The following is a 25,824-nucleotide window of genomic DNA, read 5'->3' on the forward strand; positions in this document are numbered from 1 at the left end:
AAAACCAACTCCCATGAGGTGGTCAACACTCAAACCTGATCTTTCGGCGCCACAAAAGGGATGTGGACATTTGGTGCCATTTTGGAGTAAGAGTCTACACCACTTGACAGTGTCAAAGTCAAGGCCCGGGGGCCAGATCTGGCCCGCCACATCATTTTATGTGGCCTGCGAAAGCAAATCAAGCATGTCAAGTTCCATGGTGATTGCTAAAGTCTGAACCTAATTTTCAAATTGTCATATACAATCCACAATAACGGTCATTATTCTTGACTTCGGATTTTAGAAACTAGTTATTCATCAATTTGTTTGCACTGTGTATGTAATATGTGGAGGTGATTAACCATGTGTATGGTTTCCCAAAATTCAAAACGGCCCTCCAAGTCAAACCGTAACTACAATGTGGCCCAGCAACAAAAATGAGTTTGACAAACCTGGTCGACACACACCTGAGTACTAGAGAAAGAACTAGAGAAATAATATCTAGTATAATAGTTATAATATCTAATAACTAGAGAGAACTACGAGAAATAATATCAATAAAAATACGGGATTATCAATTTGATTGAGTTTCTGCTCCTCTGAACCACATTTTAAATAGAAGGCGCAACGTACAACATTGACTACTGTGCACTTTCTAAAAACGACACACCAGGTACATGAAAGATATAAATCAATCCCATAAAGACGGATAAAAGCTGGGAGGAGAACAATCAAGGTACAGGCTTCAAACTATGTTGCAACCCCATGAAATCAATTCAACCCCCGCAAAGCTTATAAGCTTCAATTTGTGTCGAGAACTGCTGATTCAACTCAACTCTGGGCTTGCAGCTGTTGTGTTGTTTTGCCGGGTTGGATTTCTTTGGATGGTAAGGTGAGACTGTTGCAGGGTCCACACATTGGCAACATTTGTCAACTGAGAGGCTCAATGCCTGCCAGAGGGCGCGGAAGTTAACAGGAACAGTATACCGGTGACTTTATCAGTATGGTGCAAAAGCTGTTACATTTCCAGGGGCAAGCATCTGCTGTAGCTACATCCCAGAACAGCCTCAGGCTGTTTTGATCCACGCCTATTAAGATGGGGCTTAATCAGATCGGCAAAGAAAGAGAGCTTGCTGGTCTCATGAGTAAAAGTATTTATACACAAGGGAAACACGATGTTCTTTTCACTTATATGAAAGGAGTGTTTGCAATTCGTGTTATGGCAAGATCCATCCCCTCCCAACTTAGCTCAGGAGGCCTGACGAGGAAAACGACACCTTGTCTTTTGCCTCAAAAGAGTGCGAAGCTGCAAAATGATGAGAGGCCGAGTGAGAGGTAAAGCAGGGGACACGCATTTGTGTCTAACTCCTTTCCCCAGATGGCCATGTGGCAGGACCTGTGTGATCAGAGATCTAATAAAGAGGCAGATATGCTGCGGCTCCTTTCCTGGAAGGGAGTCGTTGCCATGGCAGCCGCACCCCTTGCATCGCAGGTTAATAGTGGGAAATTAGAATTTGCTTCTCACACACTAACTTTGAGCTGCACCTGAGGCATGTGCCAGAATTACACACAAGAAGAACACCACAGTGCTGGAGTACAAGCAGGAAGCTGGGCTCACTTTGGTACGCATTAATTTTTTTTGTCTTGGGAAGGGTACCAAAACAGTTAATCTGCAATACCCATTTGACCACTTTTGTGGTGTTCATTTCATGGCGAGACTGCCAACGAGCACAGCATGAGGCTGAAATGAAGTGCCTATCGTCAAAGTTGGGTGTACTGTATACCTCATGTTGCTGTCGTATTCTGTTGCACACCAACATCAATGCAATACCTCCCTATACGGAAAAAAAAATGAATTTACTCAATTTCATTCCATCAAGTAAGTTGCGCAAAATAAAATCAGGATTCATATATATATATCTATATATAGATATATATATATAGATATATAGATATATATTTTTTTTAGTAGCCTATGCATCAACTTCAAAATATGTCTGGAACCAGGTGATTTTATTTTGTGCAACCACTCGGCGAAATAAAAATGAGGAAATCCACCATTTTCACTTTACAATCATGTTTAATCAATGATTTAATTCACCCCCAAAAAATTGCTCTTTAATTTTGATGGAACTGATTTGAATGCTATCAATATATAGTAGCTGAAAGGTGTACCTTCATGGCTGACAGGCTTCCTTCTGCAAAAAAGCATTATGCGCGTCAATTTTCATCAAAACGGATCCACTCAAACGTATTCAACGTCATAATTTTCACTTGTCGAAAAAAACATTCAGACTTTCAAATTGGAGGCAACATAATCATAGACATGCAGGCAAGAAGAGGTTGTCAATCTGATCTTGACTTAAAAGAAGGATTGCTGTTAAAAGGGACGATATTTGCTCAATTTTGATAACGGCACTGCTTTAAAGGTCAGCAACTTTATCGATTCATGTGCATCTTTTTGCTTCACCGCTCATTTATTCAGGCTTGTGTCATGAAGTTTGCCTCGTCTGCATGTAGATGTCATGGCGGGTTAAAACAGAATGGGAGAAAAACACAGTGTGTTTTGGAAAACAAGTCCAAGAAATTTGCACATGCCACTTTTTTGGTTCACTCTCAACTGCATTTCTTTTTGCTCCCAAAGCTACAGCTCAGACAGTAAATGATAAAACGCTGTCATTTCTCTGCTCCCCTTAGAGATGAGGAAGCAGAGGAGGAAGAAGCCAAACAAGTGACAGCTCCAAGAGAAAAATAAATTTCTCTCTCGTACTTTCTGTTTGAAGGTACATGTGCTCTCACTCCTTGTCTTATCTGGCCCAAAATCTGTTCACTGTCACATTATGTCGGCCTGCCTGTTTTGTTCGTCCTTGGACACTGAACACCACAAAAACTACACTGCCCACAACACTTGGACTTAAGAACTGTCATCTTAATGCAACAAACATTACTGAGCGAGGTCTCGAGCAACTTATTTTTTTTTCTTAAAGAGAAAAGGAAAAAATGACAACAGTGGAAATGGTGCCAAAGTACGAGCCATTGACGTACAAACATTGAAAATACATTAATAATTGCAAAGTGTCATGTATAATGATGCAGACTAAAAACTTTCGCGAACTTCTCCTACTCTTTGCGAATCTCCTCGCCCTGTCCAACACACACACGCAGTTAAACGCAACGTGACGGTTTTCAAAAGACTAAAATGTGTAAAGGACTTCCCAAAACAGCTTCATGTCTAAAGTATCGACATGAAGCCGTTGCTGAGCGTGTAAACATATGAACATTATGTCGATGGTTGTCATGTCTGCCAGGCATATAACCCAATAAATGTTTCATTCCAACCAACAATTTGGTTACCTTCATCAGAAATAACCCAGAATTTTGCCCGACATAAATAATCAATAAATTGAATGAATGAAATAACTAAACAGTTTTTCGACTATAGGCTCCATCTCACCTGTGACCCAAATGAGGACAGGCGGTCGAGAAAATGAATGGACGGATGCACCTTTATTATCCTTCCATTCATCCATTATTATTTATCCTGAACTGGGTCACGGGGAGTTGCTGGAGCCTTTCCCAGCTGACCTCAGGTGGAAGGCTACACCAGGCATGTCCAGCTCCATGCCTGAAGGGCCACTGTCCTGCCTGTTTTCCAGCTCTCTAGCCTGCAACACACCCGATTCAGATGATCAGCTCATCAGCCAGCTCTGAAGCAGCATTCGAACAATCTTGATCATTTGAATCAGGTGCGTTGCTCCTGGGAGAGCTAGAAAACCGGCACAACAGCGGCCCTAAGGACCGACTTTGGACACCCCTGGATTACACCCTGAACTGGTCAAACGACCATTCACAACCCCATCCATACGGTCACCGAGTGGGAACCGATCCCACACATGTCAAGCGAGTTGTTGTGCGGCGAAACAGCACGCCAGGTGAAAAAGAATAAAAAGGCAATTCAGGCAGGATTCAGGAAGGAGAGTATCCAGTTTTCTTTATTTTCAGGAGTGACAGTCGACCAGTTTTGAGCAGACCACGTGTAGCACTGCTCTCCAAGTTGTCCGGCCCCCAGTGACTTCCTCATTCATCTTTTAAAGGGAGTTCACTTGAGCTTCAGGCCAATCAGGTCCAAGCAACAATTGGCTCTTCCCAGGTGGTTGCAATTACCTCATCTGAAACAATTAGTGTTCTACAAAGTACAACAGTTTTGGATGGAAAGAAATGTGCACCTTTCTTCCATCCAAAATCCACAAAGAAACAGAATTTTAAATATTTGTCTTTTGACATCATGACACGAGTGTACCACTACACCATCAGCGACTGCACCTTTATTATTGAATAATTAATTAATTACGTTATTTATTATCATCACATGGCATCCACACAGGTAGGACAGATTTGATATTTGTACCTCAAAGCTCACAACTGCATGCAGGCGTGCTCAGCAATTGGGCAAGATATCAATCAGAATGTTATTGATAGAAATGTGTCTATGAAATTCCTTATCCCCTGAAGCCTGGTACTATCTGCAGTTTAGTAAATAGACTTTGCAGCCTATAAAACGCTACTGTTTCTCCTGCACTAGATTGGCACGTGTTCCCAAGTGTCCCACGTGCTAAATTGATTATACCCAAACAATAAAGCTTTATTTACATCTTGTTTATTTACGGTCGTGTTTGTTTGGAACCAAAGTGCAAGTTACTTCTCTGAGCTACAGACCAAAGTTCTATCCATTTTCAAACCCAACAATATAAAGCTGTATTGAAAATATTGGAATGATATTTACGTTACTCTTCGCCGCAAAGAACCTTGTCACGTAAACAAATCAATAAGATGAACATTCAAACAAGGACATTTACTCCATGCAACTCTATTGGCTCCTCGAATTAGTCGCTCCGCTAAGCCTCTCTAAATACATTCTCATGCTAGGACGGGTATAGGGAGGGACTTTGTGTTCCCATGGTGTCGGGTAGAGAGCAGATGGTGAGGCTGCACTGGTGCCGGTGTCGGTGTCGGACGAGTCTCAGTGCGGCTGACCTGCAGCAACCAGACGCTCGTCACTGCAATCTCGCCTAAAGGGGGGGGGGGGGGGGGATCTCTTGCGCTGATTTCCGTGTTGACGACTTGCTGAAATTTGCGCATCTAGTCGCGCAATATCGTCATCGTCAGTGTGGAGGAGCCGCGGATGGTGCACGGGTCGAGCATCCTTGTTTTCCAGCGCTTCGTATGGTGAGACCAATTTATGCTCAGAAATGTTCGCTGCAGATCGAAGGTAATAGGTAAACCTTGGATAAAGTTCGTCATTTTTATTCCTCTGTTTTGTGAACACACGGGGTGGGGGGGGGGGGAATGATCAATTTTTCACAAGGCGTCTTATGGTGGTCCTCGTGCGCCGCATCAACGCTGCACATAAAAAAATAAATAATTTCACACTGCCACCGACATAATCGTCTATTTGGTAAAAACGCGTTGTAGAATACCGTGAGGAAGAAATCCATTTGTTGTGAATGAATGCAGTCATCTGCTAAAATATGTACACTGGGCGAAAAGTCCATCAAACATTTTCAAGGACGTGATGTGTAGATATGATTGTGATGAAGGTTTGTGCTCAGAGGGAGCAAAACAAAGAACGTGCGACTGCAGTGTTACTCAACGTTTAGACTGTTTACTCAATGGAGCAACTTGAATGGATTAAGTTGTAACCGATTGTTGTTGTCTTGACAATATAAGTGCACTTGACTGTGATGACACACAACAATGCACGAACTGCAGTGTCAGAGTGCCTCCGAAACAATCGACCCGACAACTATGCTGACCATCAGAACGATTTGCATGCCCACGAGAGCAGACTGTGGCTTGGCTCCAGATTTTGGCAGATGTGAGAGCGCTGAATACTGAAGAGAGTGTGCAGACGCTGGGGGTGTACACTGTTAGGGGAATCAATCACCTTTGTCAAGTGCTCCATTGTTTCATTAGCTGTGTTACACCTGTTACTAAAAAAAAGCAACATCACCAAAAAAAAAAAAACGGTTAACAAACTCAGCGGTTGATTTCAAATTACAACAAGAGAAATGTGATGAATTGTTTCATCATCTATAGACTGTCAAGTACAAGCGTACAACTTTGTGGTGTTTACTTTGTCTTGATAACAAAAGGAGACCCACATGTCACCGCCCATGATAAGGGGCCATAACCCAGTAGTGACAATGTCCAATGTGCTCGAGAGACAAAGGAACTTTTTGCTGTCTGCGTGTTGCCGTGTGTTTGTTGGGTCATTGTGCTTAACTGCGCTGGTTGTTGGGATTGAGCAGAAGGTACAAATGCCGTGGAACACGGTGAGGTTTTGTTATCAACGTCAACAAAGAAGAAAACACGCTGTGCACATGAGCACGGAATTGTCTGACATGTGCTAGTGTATCATATAGAATTTTGCGACTTCACTTTGATGTTTCATCTGCCAAAAAATGAAGATGTGATGAGTAGAGCAAAAAAAAAAAGTCAAGATTTTGAGCAAGTGTTTATTCTGGCTCAAAGATGGTTGTGCTAATTGTACATATGCAGACATGCTACGCTTTAATTTTGAAGGGATCTGAAACACATATAGTAGTTGCAACGTACGCTCCTTTAGTTTCATGGCATAGTATTTTCATTTCGGTCCATCTGTTCTCCCCTATGACCTTCCTGCTTCAGCAGAGCTGTGCATTCGCTGCCTCCTTTTGGACTAAGAGGACATGCATCTATATCTGCTGCTCAGCTCTGCAGCTCTGCCATCAGCAGCTGCACCAAAGCCCTGTGTGATGTGAAGTGAAACTCTTGCATACTAATAGAGCACCAATAGGATGTCTCAGGGCGGCTGGAGAAGAGACCAAATAATGAAAACATCAGGCGACGTGGCTCAATTCATCCATGATTCTGGAGCAAAACCACCCTGAAAACCGCTACCTTGTATGCCTTTATTAATTATGTCCATTATGGGTTTGCGTTATAATAACATTCTCATGAGCGAATTCTTTGGCAAATCAATTGAGCCCCCTTTGGAGCATTAATGGCAGTATTCACATTTGGTTCTGAAACACACGATGGTGGCATGGGCGTTGTCATGGTGACGGCATGCTAGTGGGCCTGCGTGCGGTTGCTGATCCAGGAAAGGCTGTTTATATTTGGTGGCCAGTGAAAAGGCTGCTTAGAATCAGGGTAGTGGAGGCAGCGCCGCAAGAAAAGGGAGGCAGTGTTCAATCATATCTGGGAGATTCCACATCATGCAAAATCTGGTTGCACCAGTACGAATAAATGACCAGATGAACATCATAGCAAGCCGTGAGTGCTAGTTTGTGAAACCTGTTTTGGAAAATTCTGAATAACTTATAATATCGCATTTGTACATTACGGATGGCATGAATCAGAGCAGCCTCATTACATCCCCATAATTACACTAGGCTGTCTTGTGACGTGGTTAATATTTGTGACCGAAGAGGGATCCTATAGTTAGGTTTGTGGATGGGTAGTTGGATTAAAACCTCATAAGGATCGGCTAAGCAAAGAAAATAAATCCCTCCTGCTGGAGCCTTCAATTCAAATGGTCGGTTGGATAATGTCAAGCTGTTGAGGGATTTTGCTGCTTATTCTTGGTGGTTTGTGACTGTATGCATATCCTAAAATGCGAGGTAAAAAGTATTCTGTCAAAGTATCGCAGTGCAGCTAAAAAAATATATATTTAAATAATGGATGCAAGTGAGTAAACTGTATTGACTTGACAATGCCACATCTGTCCGCCGCTTCAGCCTGCAGAACTAATAATGGCTTCTCGGGATACAGTACAGATGCTGCTGCGTAGGCAGGGAGGGAATTAATCTCAGACCTAATCTCTCTATTCCCTCAGAACAAGAGTTCACAAAGGTGTTATTCCAGCAAAGTCATTCTTACAGCCTTTTGCCAGATTAGTGTTTCACTCTCAAATCATCCTTTGGGTTCCCACGTCTCCAGGATTGATATTCTTGTCAGGCGACGAGACAAGCGTGAATATGTGCTCTTCTTGCTCACGTTGCAAATGAAAAGAAGTTTGTCTCATCAAATCAAATCTGTCAACTACACTAAAAGGGACTTCCGAGAGGTGCTACCTTTGTGCTTGTTCTGTCGGGCAACATATGGGCAAATCTATTATTGCAAACCATGTAATATGGTTTCTCCAGAATCTTAATTTTTCATTGCCTTGACAATTCTCTGCTTACAAAGTTGTGACATTGGAGGAAGGGCCTTTTCTCTTCCAGCAGTGCACAAGGAAAGGGCCAGAAGCCATATTTCTATGTGTTTTGTGTGAAGTAACTTGAACCTCACCAAACACCTTTGGGGTGAGTTGGAGCAAAGACTGTGAACCAAAAGGTCCTCCCAGTGGTCCAACACCTTGTCAGCTCTGACCTCACAAATGCTCTTCTGGATGAATTGACCCACAGTTCCAAAGAAACACTCCAACACAGTGTAAAAAAAGTCTTTCCAGAAGAGTGGAAGCTGCTATCATATCAAAGGGTGAACCTATTCCATAGTTTCATCTATTTTCATGTCCTGTGGTGTCATGGCCAAGACTCCCGTTAAGTATGAATGTGCTGCAGTGATTATGAAGCAAGCCATCAGCGAAATGGACCAAATGTGCCCAGCAGTGCTTCCTTGGATCAACAAGGTCATAGCAGCACAGAGAGAAGGAGGAAAAGAGAAGGGGGGGGGGGGGGGGGGAGGGGAGTGAAGGAATGGATTTAGACACCCACAGCGTTGCCAGGTTGCCGAAAACCTGACTCCAGGTGTCAGTGATTCATGGCCTCAGCATGACAATAACAATTATTCTGGCTATCTTTGAAAATTTCATATCTGAGCAGCATAAACACACATTGGAAGAGCGATACCAGTGCAGTTACACCACGATAGCTCACAACAACAGGCGTGCGGTCTAATCAATCAGGTTGAAGAACCTAATGCCTCTTTAAAGCGAAGTTGAGGTTGATTCACTTGGCATCTTCAGTAATATAAGAAGGATGTCCAGGAAAGCTGCCGGATGTACTTAGTCGGTGAGTTATGATCTGTTTGAGAATGAAGAAGTTCTATGTAGAGACAGGCGAGCTGATACAAAGCAAGTGTTCTTATTCTAATCGTGAAAACAAACAGAATCTGTTTTGATGAGTTACACAAACATGATGTAAATTACACTGAAAAATGGCTATTTTGTCTCAATTTACTCACAAATTGACTTACCCGGTATTCATTGTGAAATTGGCCTTTTTAGTTGAACACAAAGTCCACATATCCATATTACACCGCTCATATACAGTATGCACACTGTAATGTATGTACATGTAAACAAATTACTGTATGTGCACACTTGTATGTGTACACTCGAGATGATACGACTGTAAATGCTACTATACTCGAGGTCATGCAAGGAATTTATGAACGACCATTACTCATGGACACATCCTGCAGCAGAATTACCGTATTATAATGTTTGGCGGTTTTTTTTGGTCTGCCTTGTGACTAAACACAGATGTACAAACTTTAGCCTCTCAATTCCCGAGGGAAATATCTGGCTCTTAATCCATTATGTCCACTGCTTATAGTCCGATCTGATGGTGTACAGTAAGTCGTGAGTGGTATTTCCTGTAAATGTGTGTCACGACCTACACTGCACACTGTTTTTTGTGTGGGTTCACAGTTGATATGAAAAGTCAACATACCCCTGGTCAGATGCCATATTTTTGTAAGATAGCGAAGGAAATGAATACAAACAATTGAGATAAAGTTGGTGCCGTTGGGTGTACATCCTCTCAAAATTCAGAATTTATGAGTGTTTTTAATGAACCAATCACTTTCAAACACATGTTAAATGTTACCATCTTCTTGGACTTTCTCCGAGCAAAAGAGATTATGCAGAGAGAAGCAGTGATGTCATGTTATTGCAGAAAGATCGTGGTACTTATGAAGGATCCAATCAGCTCTCGTGTCATCCATCCACTGCGCACGTTGGGAGCACATGTGCATTTTAGTTAAGCTTATTTTGCCTGTGCAAAAGAATCTCTGAGAATTTACATGCAGAAGTGTAATTTCTAGCATGCTTTAAGAATCAAGATTTGATTTGACTATTCAGTGTGGTAGTGATTGAAGTCCAGAGGGTCAACACAATTACAAAATAAAATCACCTTTTTTTTATCCATCTGATACATCCGCTTCTGAAAGTATTTCCAAACGTCACTAGACAAATCTGCACAATCTGATATATTGTAATTACTCGATTTAGATGGACATAATTGAAGGTGATGCAAGTTGCACTAGTTTGCAGGGGTGTACGACGGCATTGTAGTCTATTATGCTAAATAAGAAGTACCCTAAGGTACAGACACAATCAAAATATGAGACACACCTCATCAAATGTGTAGTGGCGTCTTCACCTCTACAAACTACAACAGCGAAACTAAATATTGTAAATTGATAACACCCCGAAAACAAAACATGTATAATACATAATTATTTTTTCATACAGCTCTTATATTAGATCTCAAACCCAAATTGCCTACTTGTGGTTGGACTGTATTCTGCTTCTTTTACTTTCAAAATTGGGTTCTCCTCGCACGTCTTGCCTTCGCCCGAGCATGGATTAGGACACGCGCCCAAAGCACAGTGCTGATATGTGAAAAATGTGTACGCGTCATATTTTTATGACTTTCTGTCATGAGCCTGCATTATGAGCAGGAAGTGATTAGCAGTGAAGAGCACACATTCTGTGTTTATTAAGCCTGTTGAGTAATGGGCTCAAAGCCATAGCTGCTGACTGTGCCAATCAAACACACACACACACACACACACACACACACACACACACACACACACACACAGGATCACTGACATTAGGCTGATGTGCGCAAAATCTAAAGTCCACAAAAAAAAAAATCACATGTAAATCTCTCTAGAATTTGCCTGCAAAAAAAATTGAAAACCTCATCATCTGAGATACAGTACTGTTAAATAATAGTGTTCTTTTTTGGAAACAGAAGGAATGTAAATTCACCTGCTAGATATATCTATTACAAAATGTTCTGCTAATTCGTTGTTTGCGGCAGCCATGCACAGGTGGTTAAAATTGCGGGCTATAACTAAAGGGATGCTTGATGCGGTTGCTATGTTGTTTTCTTACTTCAGTTATAATTTGATGATGAAAAAAATGCTTTTAGTAACTTCATCAGTTCTTATTTGATTACCGGTACTAAAAGATGCTTTTAGTGTTAATCTCGGTTTTCTTGCGGTTTTTCAACGTTCTTCTATATTTGTCTCCTTTAGGTGTCCGTCTTGGGACAAGAAAAGGAAAACATCTGAGGTTGAGAGCCAATGTTCTTGAGGATTCTGTCCGCACAGAGTTGATTTTGGATTAGAAGAAGGCATTCATGAGGATTGCTGGCCACAAAGGAGACTAATGCTGAAGATTCCCTTCAAGCCTTTACTTTGACGACTGCCTCTCATCTAATCGTTGTTTGAGCAGAGAGCAGACAGCATGACGCTGGGTTGCCTGCCTTGGCCTCCTCTACTTTGGTTGAGCATGGCCTTACTTCTAGCCTCTCAGTGGCCCGTACAAGCCACAGACTGTCCTCATTTGTGTGTATGTGAGATCCGACCTTGGTTTACCCCCCAGTCAACCTACAAAGAGGCGACAACTGTGGACTGCAATGACCTGAGGCTGACACGCATCCCAATCAACCTTTCGACAGACACGCAAGTGTTACTGCTCCAAAGTAACGCCATCTCTCACACTGGGGGTGAGCTGGAGGCCCTGCAAAACCTGACAGAGTTGGACCTGTCCCAGAACAACTTCAGCTCTGTGGAAGCTGTCGGCCTCAAAAGCATGAACCATCTTACCACCTTGCATCTGGAGGAGAACCAGATCAGTGAGCTGCAGGACAACTGTCTGGGAAATCTCTCGAGCTTGCAGGAGCTCTACATTAACCATAACCTCATAAACTCCATCTCCTCTCGGGCATTTGCCGGTCTGCACAATCTGTTGCGCTTGCACCTAAACTCCAATAAGCTTCATGTCATTGACAGCCGCTGGTTTGCAGAAACTTCTAACCTGGAGATCCTCATGATTGGTGAAAACCCAGTCATTGGTCTTTTGGACATGAATTTCAAGCCTCTCGGAAGTTTGAGGAGTTTGGTTCTGGCTGGCATGGATCTTATTGATGTTCCTCCCAATGCATTTGTAGGCTTGGACAACCTGGAGAGTATATCTTTCTATGACAACAAACTGGTCAGAATCCCTCAACTGGCGCTCGAGAAAATGCCCAATTTGAAATTTTTGGATTTAAACAAAAATCCAGTTCGCAAAATCCAGGAAGGAGACTTCAGAAACATGTTTCATCTAAAAGAATTGGGAATCAACAACATGATGGAGTTAGTGTCGATTGATCGCTACGCTCTGGACAACCTCCCAGAACTGACCAAGTTAGAGGCCACAAACAACCCCAAGCTGTCTTACATCCACCGCCTGGCCTTCAGGGACATGCCTTCCCTGGAGAGCTTGATGCTCAACAATAACGCTCTCACTGCTCTTTACCAGCATTCGGTAGAGGCCTTGCCGAACCTTCGTGAGATCAGTCTGCACAGCAATCCGTTGCGTTGTGACTGTGTTATTCAATGGATGAGTTCCAACAAGACATCCGTACGCTTCATGGAGCCCTTGGCCATGCTTTGCACCTCCCCGCCAGAACTCAGGGGCCAGCATGTTCGAGAGCTGAGATTGCTAGAAAACTCTGAGCAGTGCATCCCACTGATATGCCAAGACACCTTCCCCGCCCACCTCAACCTAAATCTTGGCACGAGTGTCAGTCTGGACTGTCGGGCCATGGCTGAGCCAGAGCCGGAGATCTACTGGGTGACCCCACTTGGAAGCAAAATCTCGACGGACACTGTGTCGGAGCACCACCACCTGAGCAGCGAAGGGACTCTGTGGCTGTCCCATGTCCAGGTAGAAGACTCCGGGCATTACACCTGTGTGGCCCAGAACGTCGAAGGGGCTGACACACGAGTTACCTCGATTCGAGTTAACGGAACCATGCTTGACAGTGCTCAGGTGATGAGAATTTATGTGAAACAGACAGAGTCCCACTCCATCCTTGTCTCTTGGAGAGTCAACTCCAATGTTATGTCCTCCAATATCAAATGGGCCTCAGCCACCATGAAGATCGACAACCCGCACATCACGTATACGGCGCGTGTGCCTGTGGATGTTCACGAATACAATCTCACTCACCTCCAGCCAGCCACAGAGTATGAGGTATGCCTCACCGTCTCCAACGTGCACCTGCAGACGCACAAGTCTTGTGTAAATGTCACAACCCGTAGCACCACCTTCGCCCTGAACCTGTCAGAGCAGCATCCGAGCGCTGCTGTGCTAGCAGTCATGGCAACCGCGCTAGCCTTCCTCAGTCTAGCTACTGTCGGCATCTACACGGCCCGCAGGTGGAAGAGAAAGAACTATCACCATTCCTTGAAGAAGTACATGCTTAAAACCTCCTCCATCCCTCTCAACGAGCTTTACCCGCCGCTCATCAACCTGTGGGAGGCTGACGCAGAGAAGGACAAAGATGGCAGCGCAGAGGGAAAACCGTCCCCTGTTGATACCACACGTAGCTATTACATGTGGTAAAGATGTAGCAAGGAAGCCTGGTCGCCTCATCAGCAGCACAAACGGATAAAAACTTCGGACATTTTGGTGGAAGTGTCACCAAGTTGTTTTGTGGGCTTTGCTGATATGTAGCAGAGTGAAAACGAAGGGGGATTTTTAGTAGTAGAGCGTATCGCGCCGATTCTTTCTATTTCTTGTTTTGTCTTCAATGAAGCAGCTGTATTTAGCTTCAATGTTCCTTTAGTTGCTATACTGTATCTGTGGTGCATTTCTAACTCACTTTTACTTGGGTTAATAATACTGCAGCAGTGGCGGGGGGTCTGACTCTTGTGGCAGCATTAGTAATGAGGAGTCTTTCTGTTTTGTAAAACAGTTAAACCAATATGTGCACCAATGTGCAGTTTGTTTAAACTCCAATAAATAAAAGCTGACAGCGGGTTTTAGACGTGTTACATTGTCTACTGAATGTTAGCGACTGTGCAGTAATGTTGTATCAACTATACCATTCAACTTTCGGATTAAAAAAAAAAAGACAACAGTACTTTAGTTTGGAGATATTTGTGATGTCAAATGCTAGAAATACAACTGTTGGTTAGAATGCCTCTTTTTTTTTTATTGATTTTTCAAACAAGGAACGCTATAAGGTTTTACCGGTACTCTCTTCCTCATAGATATCACGGGGATGTACTTAATTTGCTAGGATTTTTGCTGATTGGTTAGTTTATTTTCCACATGTAATATGTTACATTGAAAATGCCAAAATAAATACTTTGATAATTCTTTTGCATATTTGGTCTTTGTTACCCCTCACATTTCAGTTTCACTTTAGGCCGACAGATTGAGCACAGAACATGCTGCCGGTTCATTGATTTTAACCTCACAAAGATGGTATAGATGAATTATTCATCACAGATTTTCGGAAGATGAACAACATTTTATAAGAAAATGTTTGTGCAGTAGTTCCACAGTCTCATTTATGCAGCTTTTGGTTGGTCTTTCCTAACCTTCCTTACCTGTAAAGTATTTACTGCTTCAATGTCAATGCTCAAAAGTTTCCCGTCTCCCTCAATGACATGAGAAAATCTACTCCGTTATAAATACAGTAGCGATGTTACCTTCTTGCTAAATGTTTGGAGATATTATAGACAACTGTGATTACAAAATTAGGTTTTACTTTATTTTTCATAAAAATGAAAAAAAAATACATAAAATCATTTGGTCAAGTTGACAGACTGAAACTTGCTCTAAAAGTTTAAAATAATAATAATAATAATAATAATAACACACACACAACAAAAGGTTTAAAGGTTGTTGGAAGAAGCCCAATCAGCAATTCACAAAAACAATGTGAAGCAGGAGCTCAAGTGCAAGTCAGCGTGTCTCCTGAGAGATGCAACGAAAACCAAGATTGGAGGAAGAGCTCTGCGCAGAGTTCTGGCTTCGTGCAGCACAGCGGTACCGGTAACAGTATGACTGAGGACGGGAGAGAGATGCAAAATGTAAGACGCTAATGTACATAAATACATCTCTGGATAAAACATCGCACACAAGAAACATAGCGGTGCAGTTGAATTTATAGAAGTAGCCATCACTTTACCTTGTGACACATGTATGATCCCCCTTTCATGACTTTGTTAGTGCCTGTTGGAGGACCTGTCTAAAACAAGAAGTGAATCATGTTAATGAGGCGTATGCTATTTTAGGAGATCACAAGTTGTTGAGCGGGTGATGCTGTTAAGTTTTACTGGATTTCGTTGCTGTTCGGTGGAATGATGCACAGTCCACCAGTCTGACGTCCATTCCCACGCATTGCCCACCATGTCAAAGAGACCAAAGGCATTGGCGGGAAAAGACATCACCTGAAGGGCGTCAAGTGCAGACATTACATTTGCATCGAATCACACATTCTAACAAGGTATCAAGTATGCTCTAAGAAAGAGAAACACTCGTTGGTTCGTTTTAATTGAGCAAATTAATTAAACTGTTCATTTTTAACAATGATACAAAATAATATTCAAATAATACATTATATAATAATAATAATAACTTTATTTTGGGATAAGTATTAATGGACGCAACATTTCACGTTCACCAGCGTTAAAAATAATAATTCATAGGTTGAGAGCTCCCCCTACAGACAATCAGCTAGAATTAATGTATGGGTAATGCTGGAGTATCAGCTATTATCTGTGAAAATGCCAGTTTTTCATCAACATTTTTTGTTTCCTGTAGATTTTTTATGCATTAAGTCAATTACAAAGCAAGTTTCATCTCCCCTGCAACAAACCTCCAAAATGAACCCTCTTGACATTTATTTTCCTGAGTCTCACATACCGGTGAGGTTTTGACGTATCCATCTTCTGCAGAATTATTGTGAGGGAACTCTCCTTGCCACAGGTTGGCATAGTGTTGCCCTTTTGGGTTCAGTCGATTTCCCCAGGGATAAAGTCTGAATGAATCAATCAATAAATAAATAAATATATTATTCCAAATATGTATTTTCTACATTTATAGTAATATTTTCGCATGCATGATTTTGAGGTAAATTAGTTAAGTTTACAAAAAATCATGGTGGCTATCTTTGATTCCTTTCTTGGAAAAGCTAATATATTGGTTGATAATCAAAAATTTCATCCACTGTAAACTGTATTGGGAAATCAATAACAACAAAAAGCACATGCTTTATGATTTTGAGAACAAAACACCAGCAGTATACATACTGCTGATGTTTTTAATCTACACAATGAGTGAACACCCTACCTGTCTTTTAAATTGCCTCTGCAGGCGTACTCCCACTCTGCCTCCGTGGGTAGGCTCTTGTTGGCCCAGGTACAATAGGAAGCAGCATCTGCCCAGGATACATGAACAACAGGATGATCCATCCTAAAATTGATTCGTTATTATTAGCAAAACTATTGGGAAATAAACCATGGTCAAACAAAAACAAAAAATATGGATCAGAAGTGCATCTGTTTGCCTATCTTTGATGTTGGAGTCAGGGCCCTCAGGTTGTCTCCAGTTTGCCCCTTTAACTGGAAGCCACCAGGGGGCAACAGCCACCTAAAATGCAATAAAAAATGAAAGGTAGTGCAGTCCTGTATAAATCAATGATCCTAAAAGTTCCTTTTTACAAGAGACAGGAATCCGTGTATACAGGCATTTGACAGTCTCCTACAGGGGTGCCCATACTTTTTCAGAAGAAAACCCACACAGGTAAGGGGAGAACATAGAAACCCCATACAGGAAGGCCAGAGGCCGGAATCAAATCCTCCACCTTTGCACTGTGAGGCAAAAGTGCTCAGCAGTCGTTCACAGTAAAGCCCTGCCCTCAATCATTTTGGGGCTATATACAGTAAGTAAATTTGGCTTGGCTTGAAACAATGGGCACTCCTGGTCTACTGAGTTCAGACTGCAATTGAAATTTTACATATTAGAGGAAAAAAAAGTCATTGGCGTCCAAGCTTGAAAGGTAGCAAAATATGAACTGTAATGTCGGGTTGCACAATAAAAATGTTGAAACAAAATACAGATTATTTGGTACATCTCCCACCCCCACCCCATGCTCCATTGCAACCTCACAAGCATCCCCCCAGAAATCTCTCATCAGATTATTTGCATTTATCTCAACAATGGTCATTTTCGTCTGAAAAAGTCAGAAAATTCTCAACCCTGCATATACAGTGTTTACTGTCAGTTGTCTGTTCTGGAAACAAACATACAAAACATGTCTCTCTTTACACCTCACCTTAAAATGTTTATTTTTTAGCTTTCAACTAACCATGAGACTCGGTTTGCTTTAGTGTTTTACTGTGTTGACTGTTTTTCTTATTAATTTATTTGTATGGACGATTTTTATTTTACCACAAAATTACTGGTTACTCTAAAATGGTTCAATGATTTTGTTGTTTACGATGATACTAGTGCAGCGTGTTATACCGGAGACAAATTCCTTGTGTGTTCTACATACTTGGCCAATAAAGATGATTCTGATTCTGATTATGTACAGCACTTTGAATACAGCTGTGGTTATTGTAAAGTGCTCGATAAATAAAGTTGAGCTGAGTTGAATAACATATTGTCAAGCTAGACAAAAAGCGCTGCTATGAGGAAGAGATTTATAATTGCAAAGTGTGCCGTATAGTTGTTGCAAAGAATTATATAATCCCGAAAGAGCTTTACAAGCTTACTTACACAATGAAGACTTAACTCCAAATGTTTGCTTTTTGTCCTACTGCGGTTTGCCTTCAGCTAAAATGTGTGATGACTGCGCACCAGCAGACCCTCAGCAAATAAATAAATTGCAGCAAACACACCCACAGGAAGTAATGGGGAAAACCCAAGCCTGTGAAGTTCTCCCCCTGACCCTGACAGCTGCAGGTTTCCATGACAACCACAGGGAGAGTGCACCCATCTGTGGGGTCATTATCTACTTGAGTGGTCCGTGTAAAATATTACGAGTTTGTTTTTATGCTTGCGCACCACCACAACAGTGGGCAAAAAGGAAGTACTTACCGCTTGTGTGATTTGGCTTTTGACCGTCTCACTGAGAATTCCTTCAAAAACAAAAGAGTCCCCAAATTTCTCTGCCTGAAAGAATAACAACCCATATCACAAAAGACGGCATAAGCATGCATCCCAATATTGCTCGATTAGCACCTGCGTCACATAGCCCGTGGCATTGGTAAAGCTTTGGAACTGCCGGTTGGAGACTTCCTGGATGTCCATGTAGAAGGAGTCCACGTGGATCCGTCTCTGAGGGCCCTCACCATCACTTGGGATGCCTGGGTTGTCTGTTCCCATTAGAAATTCTCCACCAGCAATCAGCACCATCTACATACAAGATTTATATTCGTTAAGTTTGGTAAAACTATTGAGGTTATAGCCCTCTATTTATTTGTACACATCACATCTCAGTATTCTTAGCATGCATCTGTAGATATGGGAAACACAATTTGCAGTTTATGAGGCATGATATAGGTTTGATCACTTTGACAAATTAACGGTTCCATGTGGACAAAAAGAGCCATTTACCTGACTTAACATGTTCTCGCCTGCCTGTGTGTCAGACTGCATCTCATTGGCGTCTCTGGAATATTTTACATTTGGCTTCTCCGATGCTGTGCTTTTCCCCACAACAGCGTCTCTTTTCAAACTCTCACAGCCGCAACTCGCTAAACCGGGCGAGGTGGCGGGCTCGGAGTGAGCCCTGCATATAAGCGCCTTGTCCATACAGACCAAATGGATCATCAAAACAGCCAAAACGCCGAGCATGTCTGGTTGCAGGTCCCTCACGTTGTTGACGCTTCCTCATAGTCACGTGGTCAAGTCAGCTGGTACTGTCTCGGTCAGGGCTATATTGCGCCTCCAGAGGCTGGCATTGGTACTGTCAGTTTTAATTAACTTCATTTGAAAATTATGTATTTTCTAAATTATTACTAGTGTCTTTTAATTTGAATGAAGCCCATGAATAATCTAACGGCATTAATGACTCTCTGAATAATGAAACATAATCATTTCCCAGAGATCAACAGTGCCGCCGCGCGAGAAGAGGTGGCAGTGAGCTCTTCCAGCTCAAACTCTGAGCACCGCACAGTTGAATACCGCCTGTTCCTCTCCTTACTGGCCTCCTCACAGTCACAAACCCTGGATTGTCACTCCGCTGGCTCTCGCTATCGCTCAGCGGAACGAGGGGAGAGTGGAGCCGCCGTCATGTTGTCGTAGCTGGTCCTCGGAGAGCCGAACATCCGAGCGTTCAACCGCCGCCGAGGTAAAGTTTTGCTTATCTTCATCCTCTTCTCTGCAGAGAAGATAGAGCGCTCCATAAATGGCTAACAGTCTTCCACTGCTCACGTCAACCGGTCTTATCGTTTCCTCAAGCCATGTTTTTTGATTTTTAAATGATAGCCTGCTATTTACGTTTGCTCTTTTTTTTTTGCTTTGATAATGAGCTGACTGTTAGCACTAGTTTTGGTTCCTGTGCAGTTAAAGACACTGTTTCGGATTTGCTCAGTAAGAGGTTCGTCAGATGGAGAAAAGTGGCCCTGTTGCAGGTGCACAGCTTCCTGTTGGCAGTCCTAATGATTAACTATTCGGACATCTAGCAGCAGCAATCTACTGCTGTCACATGAAACACAATTTTCCTGCAAACTCATGCAAATACGTGGAATCGTAACAGCCTCACATTTAAATTTACCCCTAACTTAGCTAATAGTAAGTAAAGGCAAACTAGCATTGGCAGGATGCTGGATAGAATCCTTTGCTTTTTTGACCACAGATGCATTTGATAAACACTTTTTATTGTCAAAACCTTTTTGGGAAATTGATTGTAACTTCCCCTGCTTTAGGTGTTCCTTAGTAAGCTTCCAACATGTCGGATAAAATGTCCAGCTTCCTGCACATCGGTGATATCTGCTCCCTGTATGCAGAGGGGTCAACCAGTGGTTTCATCAGCACTCTGGGGTAAGCGCATTTCATTGGTTCACATAGCACTTGCCAGGGAGGGGATCGGGAATTTTCTCTTAATTTGTCAGGAGGTAAGCAAATATCAAAATGGAGATGTGTACTGATTATGGTGTACAAGTCTGCAGACATTGAGATATAACCAGATGATGGTGTTGAGAGAGTTGAAGAGAATCAAGTTAAACATGAGAGAGACAAAGAGACGGACACAGAGTGATAGAGAAAAGGCATAGAGCAAGACAGACAGCTGAACACCATGAGTGGGGAGGCTGAGAGTTGAGACACAAACAGAGTTGTGTCTGTGCATCCACAAGCACTGGGCCATCAGGTTTCTGATGGTGTGTTTAAAAAAACAAAAGGCCGTCTGATGTGTGTCTGTTGTCAAATTAACATTAAATAAACGGTTATTCAACATGGCCTTTAAAAATGTGACGCATATTGAAGTAATTTACGCACCATTGTACATGTATGTGTTTATTTCCAACAATAGACAAAAAGCAATGGCAATAAATATACACATTGCAGCATCCAAGTATGTTAAGGCTACTTTTACAGGCTTGTTTGATTTTGTTTTCTGATAAGGTTAGCTAATGTTAGCTTGAAGCATGCTGTCAACTCAAGGCAACATCATACTTGGCTTGGCTGGCTGCGATTCAAATTCATAAAGTTAGCCAACAATATGTCTGGACCAGAAGTCTCACCTTGAAACAATAAAATATTATTCATAACCATCAATTTCCTGCAAGCTCTGACTGCCTCTTGTTGGGTGAATGATTGTAACTTCAGCTTGTGGTTTACATCAACAAAACCTGACTACTGTTTTTAGTGGTGCAACACATTAAAGGGTCCTCTGGTGTTACTGTGATGCCTTACTGGAATGCTTTTATTTTGGAGACCTGACATTACCAGCTACATCATGTGTTGTACTGACGTTGCTTGAGTGTTCGTAAGAAGACTACTTCTTTGGTGACATGAATTGTTCATAAAAACGATCACTCTGAAATACCCTTTTGTACAAAACATGACAGATCTGACTGGAATGTTGAGCCACATGCATTCGCTACGCATTTTTTCCCTTGCTACAATGTTAATAAATACAATTCTGTATAATCTTTGTTCTGAGAGGGGACCACAGGCCACAGTGTGAAAGGCCACCCTCCAACCTGCCCCCACTGCCAGTAGGTCTGCACTGGGTGCCATTATAGTTGTCAATGGATCTATTCAAAAATGAGTGGGTTCTTCTTTGGCAAATTCGACACTCCTCCATTAATTTCAGCTACAAATGTGCTTTATTTTATTTTTTTTTGCATGACTTTGCTAACGGATAAATGGAGAAAATCACTGCAGCCTATGTCTGTCCAGGCCGTCATTCTTAAGCATTTTTGTCACACACAAGTTTTGGACGTATCAGAAAGAGTGCTGTGGGCATGGATGGCGGAGTGTTTGCACATTCCGTGTGTGGAATATTTACGACTACCAGTGACAAAAGGACTGGAGAGATGCTGTGATGCAATATCACATTTTATCAATTAAATAAAGGTGTGAAAAGGGATGGAGGACCTTGAAGTGGTGCTCTGGTCCTCAATAGCCACATAACTGAAAGTACAGGAATAAGAAAAAACATATAGTGGACTCCGTATACTTCTGGTTCGAAACCTGCCAACCAATCCCCCTATTCACTGATTTTATTCCTCAGTATTTTAATAATTATTTTGTCATATTTTTTTGGGTGGGGTTCGGGGGGTCCCGGTCCCTATACCTTGCAAATAGCAGGAGTCCAAGACACAGGGTCGGTAAATGGAATAATGAATTGTGTAAATGTCAGTATGACGAGTGAAGGTGGCGAACAGATGGAAACTATATAAGCTAATATTGTTTATTGTGCAATGTGTAAAACTGTCAGGACGATGAGTCATGGTGTTGCAGAGTCAATCAAAAAATAGAAAGTCCTGCTGTATGAAGAAGACCAAGTTTTTGAGGCATTTACTGAGTTTCACAACTTCCCACGCACGTACGAGCGCATACATTTGCAAAATTGTCGTAGTTGTTTTGGCCTGCTGCTTTTTTCACCATGCCTAACCACCAACTCGGCAACATTCCTCACATGGTCACCTACTGTACATTCTTCAAAATGAGTTGCAACCTTGTCAACCATCACACAGTGAAAGTTTTTTCTTTGCATTTAGAATCACTTGTTACTGTAGGAAATAATGTTTGTGACAACTGAAATTATTTTTAACTTTACTGTACAGATACTTTAATAGTAAAATTTTTACATTCACGTGACCCTCGTGAGGATAAGCGGTTCAGATAATGGATGCATGGATATTTTAACATTCTTTATGACGTTCCAACCAAACTTCAAGTGCTTCACTTGTTTCCCCCCCATAATACGACTCAATATGATTGTGAATGAATCATATTTGGATGTGGAAGAAACTTCATATATATTTATAATTTCAGCTTCCTGGTTTATAATTTCTTGCTATCCAGAATTTCTAATAATGAGGAGATACAGTGTGCAGGTGGGAGTATTTATCAAGGTGTGCAATGATGGTGTGTCCTTAAATTAGAGAGTTTCTATGCACAGTCAACACAATTCAGACTTCCAGTTGTGCCTCATTGGGCTAATCTAGTACTATACAGTATAACTAAAATGCAGTATATACAGTAATATTCTCAAAATGCCTCACATTCCTGTTTTCAGGTCAGCAATTTATAAGCGTCGTAATATGTTTCAATCTGCAGTTTGGTGGATGACCGCTGCGTGGTCCAGCCTGATGCCGGAGACCTCAACACCCCTCCAAAGAAGTTCAGAGGTAAGAGGAGGCACAGAGATTGTCCTCCGGCTGACATCATCCCCGCGAACTGCTGTGTGTTTATACTGAGAGCTCTGTGATAGACACTGCTCCATGTGTTGTGCTGCGTTTCTCCGGTGACGGCCACAATACCTCTGCCCGCTGGAGCTGCATCCACCTCACCTCAAAAAACTGATTTGATGTTAATAAACCGAGCACCCTTAGAAAAGTTTGCATTAAACAAATAAAAAAAGCATTGAGAGGCTTCTTTGGGTGTACTATAAATAGTCCTCATACAGGAAGTAGAAATCCTCGGTTCTCAGGCTGGAGGCTTGTGTCTCTAGGGGCAGCTGGCCCCACGTTGCAAAGAGAGTATCTGATCTTGGGTAAACTTTGCACTCTGTCAGTCGTCTCTGCAAACAGCTGATGAAAATGTGTCCTTAAGCAATGTCACGTTTGATAGATTTAGAAGACAAATGTTTATACGTGAGCATTTGAGCGAACGGTGCAAGCTAACTTTGAGGCAGTAAGTCGTTCCCAATTACGTAGCCCACGTGATAATGATCTACAAATGGAATTGTCCTTGTCCCTGTGGAAATGGTGATTGCAGTAGATTCTGCGCTAAGGCTCAGATTGATCACATATTCTTCGGTGTGTTTCACGAGCACAGAGGCACAAATCATTGGAAGACTTGGTGATGTATCATTCATGTTTATGGTGATGTTTTACGGTCTGAAAGGAGGGCAGACATTTTAATTGCATTTAGCTTCGGTGTACTCTGAGAGCTGTACTCTAGCTTACAAGCTGCCAGTTTTTTTATATCACAGACAACTGCATATAAACTGGGCAGTTTATATGCCTAGATGACAGGGAAGACAAAACGATTAGTTGCTGTGTGTGGTTACATTTCATTTATTATATTCACATTGTTAATATAATATGGCTTTAAATGGAGTGGGCCGCATTATAAATTACCTGCAACACTTGTTCATGCAGACGTGAAAACTGTTTGAGGAGCATTTTTGGCAGCAAACATTGATACCTCACTCGTACAGACAGATTTCGCTAATCACTCTTCGTCCTTTAATCCTCCATGTTCCTTCCTCCCTCACCTAATTGACTTGTCAGAAGGTAGAGCGTGCTCTAATCCAATTGTAATGTTTTTCCACCGGCAGCAGTAATATAAATAAAATGTATTATTATTATTATTCCATTTGCCCACCTTTTTTCACATGACTCAGACTAATACAAGGGGAACAACCTGTGGCTGAAGTGACAAATGAATTTGATTTATTTATATTCAAACTTTGCTTGTGTAACACTCTCGAACACACACTGAGTGAGGCTAAAGTGTGTTTGGTAACTGTTTTGTCAGCTGCTCTTGATCAGAAGAGGCCTCCATGTCAGTGTGAGGTGACTCTGGACGTCAAACACGAGGTGAAAAGGAGTGTTAGTGTGAATGAAAGCAAGCAATGGAAGCAACAGATTTTTTTGCCTCCGTGTTTACTATTGCATCCCTGTGTCCAAACAGATTTAAGGATTCCAATTATTGTCGATTCGAAAATTACTCTTTTACTTATTTACCTCCTGTGGCAACCCATAACCTCCACTGACGTGTGCAATCATAGAGGAGTGTCAATGGCACGGAGTTGGACACACACGGATTATAGGTTGTTTTAATTTGAGTTTTACTTGCTTGACGCTTGCTGAAGAATTCCAAAGTAATTTGTGCACTTAAATTGTGACTCCAAAATCCAGAAACGAGCACACTGACGTGTTCACCAATGTTAATATTAACATGAACAGTGTTGCATCATCATCGTCATGGTTGTGCTATAGCAAGTACCGGCCTACAGGTTTTGCTAACTGTGTCATCTGGGCCTAGCACTGTCACTACTGAGGTATGCTCAACGTTTCCCCCTAATGTAAACACAAGCACTCATAATGTAATCAAACTTTCACTCATGCAGTCCACGAGCTGTATTTCTCACTGACATACAGAAAAGAACTGTAATTGGGAGTCAAAGCAACGGTATTTACTACTGTGCACAATGAACCCCATTGTTGCCCATTATAACGGCATTAAAAAAAACAACAACACTTAATTACACTGTTATGCTTAATTTGAAATTTTAACTGCAATAGCTCATTTCCCTTTGGTCATCTCAGATATGATAAGATAAGATATCCTTTATTCGTCCCACACTGGGGAAATTTACAATATATATCTGCATACCGCTTTCAATTACTACCACACAAGAATGTTACATCTCATCTGGGTAGCGATCTTGGATTGAACGAACATACAAACTAGAGACAGCGGTACCATTTATTATGGCTCAAATGCTACAGTTTTTCTGTCACACTCAATGTGCTATTTGTGTGTGTGTGTGTGTGTGTGTGTGTGTGTTTTGTTAGGCCACTAGCTGGTTACTACAAGCAACTACAACTTAGCATTGGTGGATGTATATAATATATATATATATATATATATATATATAATGAAGGACACGAACAAACTGTCCATTTAAATGAAAAACCTGCAAAACTATCAAAAAATGCCCAACTCCACTCTTTTGTCAAGTAAGAAAGTGATCCATTAGCTTCATTATTGTATGCCGAGTAAATACTTATGCCTTACAACTGTCCAAAAATCAGATTTTTGTCCCAAAAAGTTTTTCTTGCACTTAAAAAATATATATTGAAAAAAAATCATGAGATATTTGGATTTTACCTACAAAACTGTCCTAGAAAATATTGTTGGCGACTTTGTTCACACAAATTTTTATTTTGGGGGATGCAGACCAGTGTTATGTGATTTTTTTTTTTTTTGCTATTTGCGATCGGGTCCGTTCCCTATCCACTGTGAACAGTGGGGGGTTGCTGTATCCGATCCATCCATCCATCCATCCATCCATTTCCTGAATCGCTATATCC

The 25,824-nt window shown here is 41.7% G+C and overlaps 3 protein-coding genes across 10 annotated transcripts in view; 2 read left to right on the top strand and 1 right to left on the bottom strand.

The window, feature by feature from the left end:
• Nucleotides 1–4,888: 4,888 nt before the first annotated feature.
• On the top strand, nucleotides 4,889–14,409 carry lrrn1 (leucine rich repeat neuronal 1). Of its 2 annotated transcripts, none has more exons than XM_052077243.1 (2): nucleotides 4,889–5,248; nucleotides 11,293–14,409. In XM_052077243.1, the coding sequence occupies exon 2, from the start codon at nucleotides 11,504–11,506 to the stop codon at nucleotides 13,649–13,651; it is 2,148 nt and encodes a 715-aa protein (XP_051933203.1). In that variant the 5' UTR covers nucleotides 4,889–5,248; nucleotides 11,293–11,503; the 3' UTR covers nucleotides 13,652–14,409. The 2 variants fall into 2 exon arrangements, with proteins under 2 accessions (XP_051933203.1, XP_051933202.1); XM_052077242.1 differs by having other exon boundaries at nucleotides 4,889–5,205.
• Nucleotides 14,410–14,785: 376 nt separating this feature from the next.
• sumf1 (sulfatase modifying factor 1) lies at nucleotides 14,786–19,165 on the bottom strand. The gene is made up of 9 exons (XM_052077245.1): nucleotides 18,662–19,165; nucleotides 18,287–18,460; nucleotides 18,143–18,217; nucleotides 16,608–16,690; nucleotides 16,391–16,513; nucleotides 15,965–16,079; nucleotides 15,376–15,489; nucleotides 15,228–15,287; nucleotides 14,786–15,103 (listed from the first exon to the last, which is right to left on the bottom strand). The coding sequence occupies exons 1-9, from the start codon at nucleotides 18,899–18,901 to the stop codon at nucleotides 15,002–15,004; spliced, it is 1,086 nt and encodes a 361-aa protein (XP_051933205.1). The 5' UTR covers nucleotides 18,902–19,165; the 3' UTR covers nucleotides 14,786–15,001.
• Nucleotides 19,166–19,213: 48 nt separating this feature from the next.
• The window catches only part of itpr1a (inositol 1,4,5-trisphosphate receptor, type 1a), a 54,886-nt gene continuing 48,275 nt past the window's right edge, over nucleotides 19,214–25,824 (top strand). For 6 of the 7 annotated variants that reach the window (XM_052077235.1, XM_052077236.1, XM_052077240.1 and 3 more), the window contains exons 1-3: nucleotides 19,214–19,397; nucleotides 19,975–20,089; nucleotides 22,838–22,908. In XM_052077235.1, the coding sequence (XP_051933195.1) occupies nucleotides 19,998–20,089; nucleotides 22,838–22,908 (163 nt within the window). In that variant the 5' untranslated portion in view covers nucleotides 19,214–19,397; nucleotides 19,975–19,997. The remainder of the gene's footprint in view (nucleotides 19,398–19,974; nucleotides 20,090–22,837; nucleotides 22,909–25,824) is intronic. The other variant, XM_052077241.1, reaches the window with a different exon arrangement.

This window comes from Hippocampus zosterae, chromosome 9, assembly GCF_025434085.1.
Source record: "Hippocampus zosterae strain Florida chromosome 9, ASM2543408v3, whole genome shotgun sequence".
In the NCBI taxonomy this organism is placed as follows: Eukaryota; Metazoa; Chordata; class Actinopteri; order Syngnathiformes; family Syngnathidae; genus Hippocampus; species Hippocampus zosterae.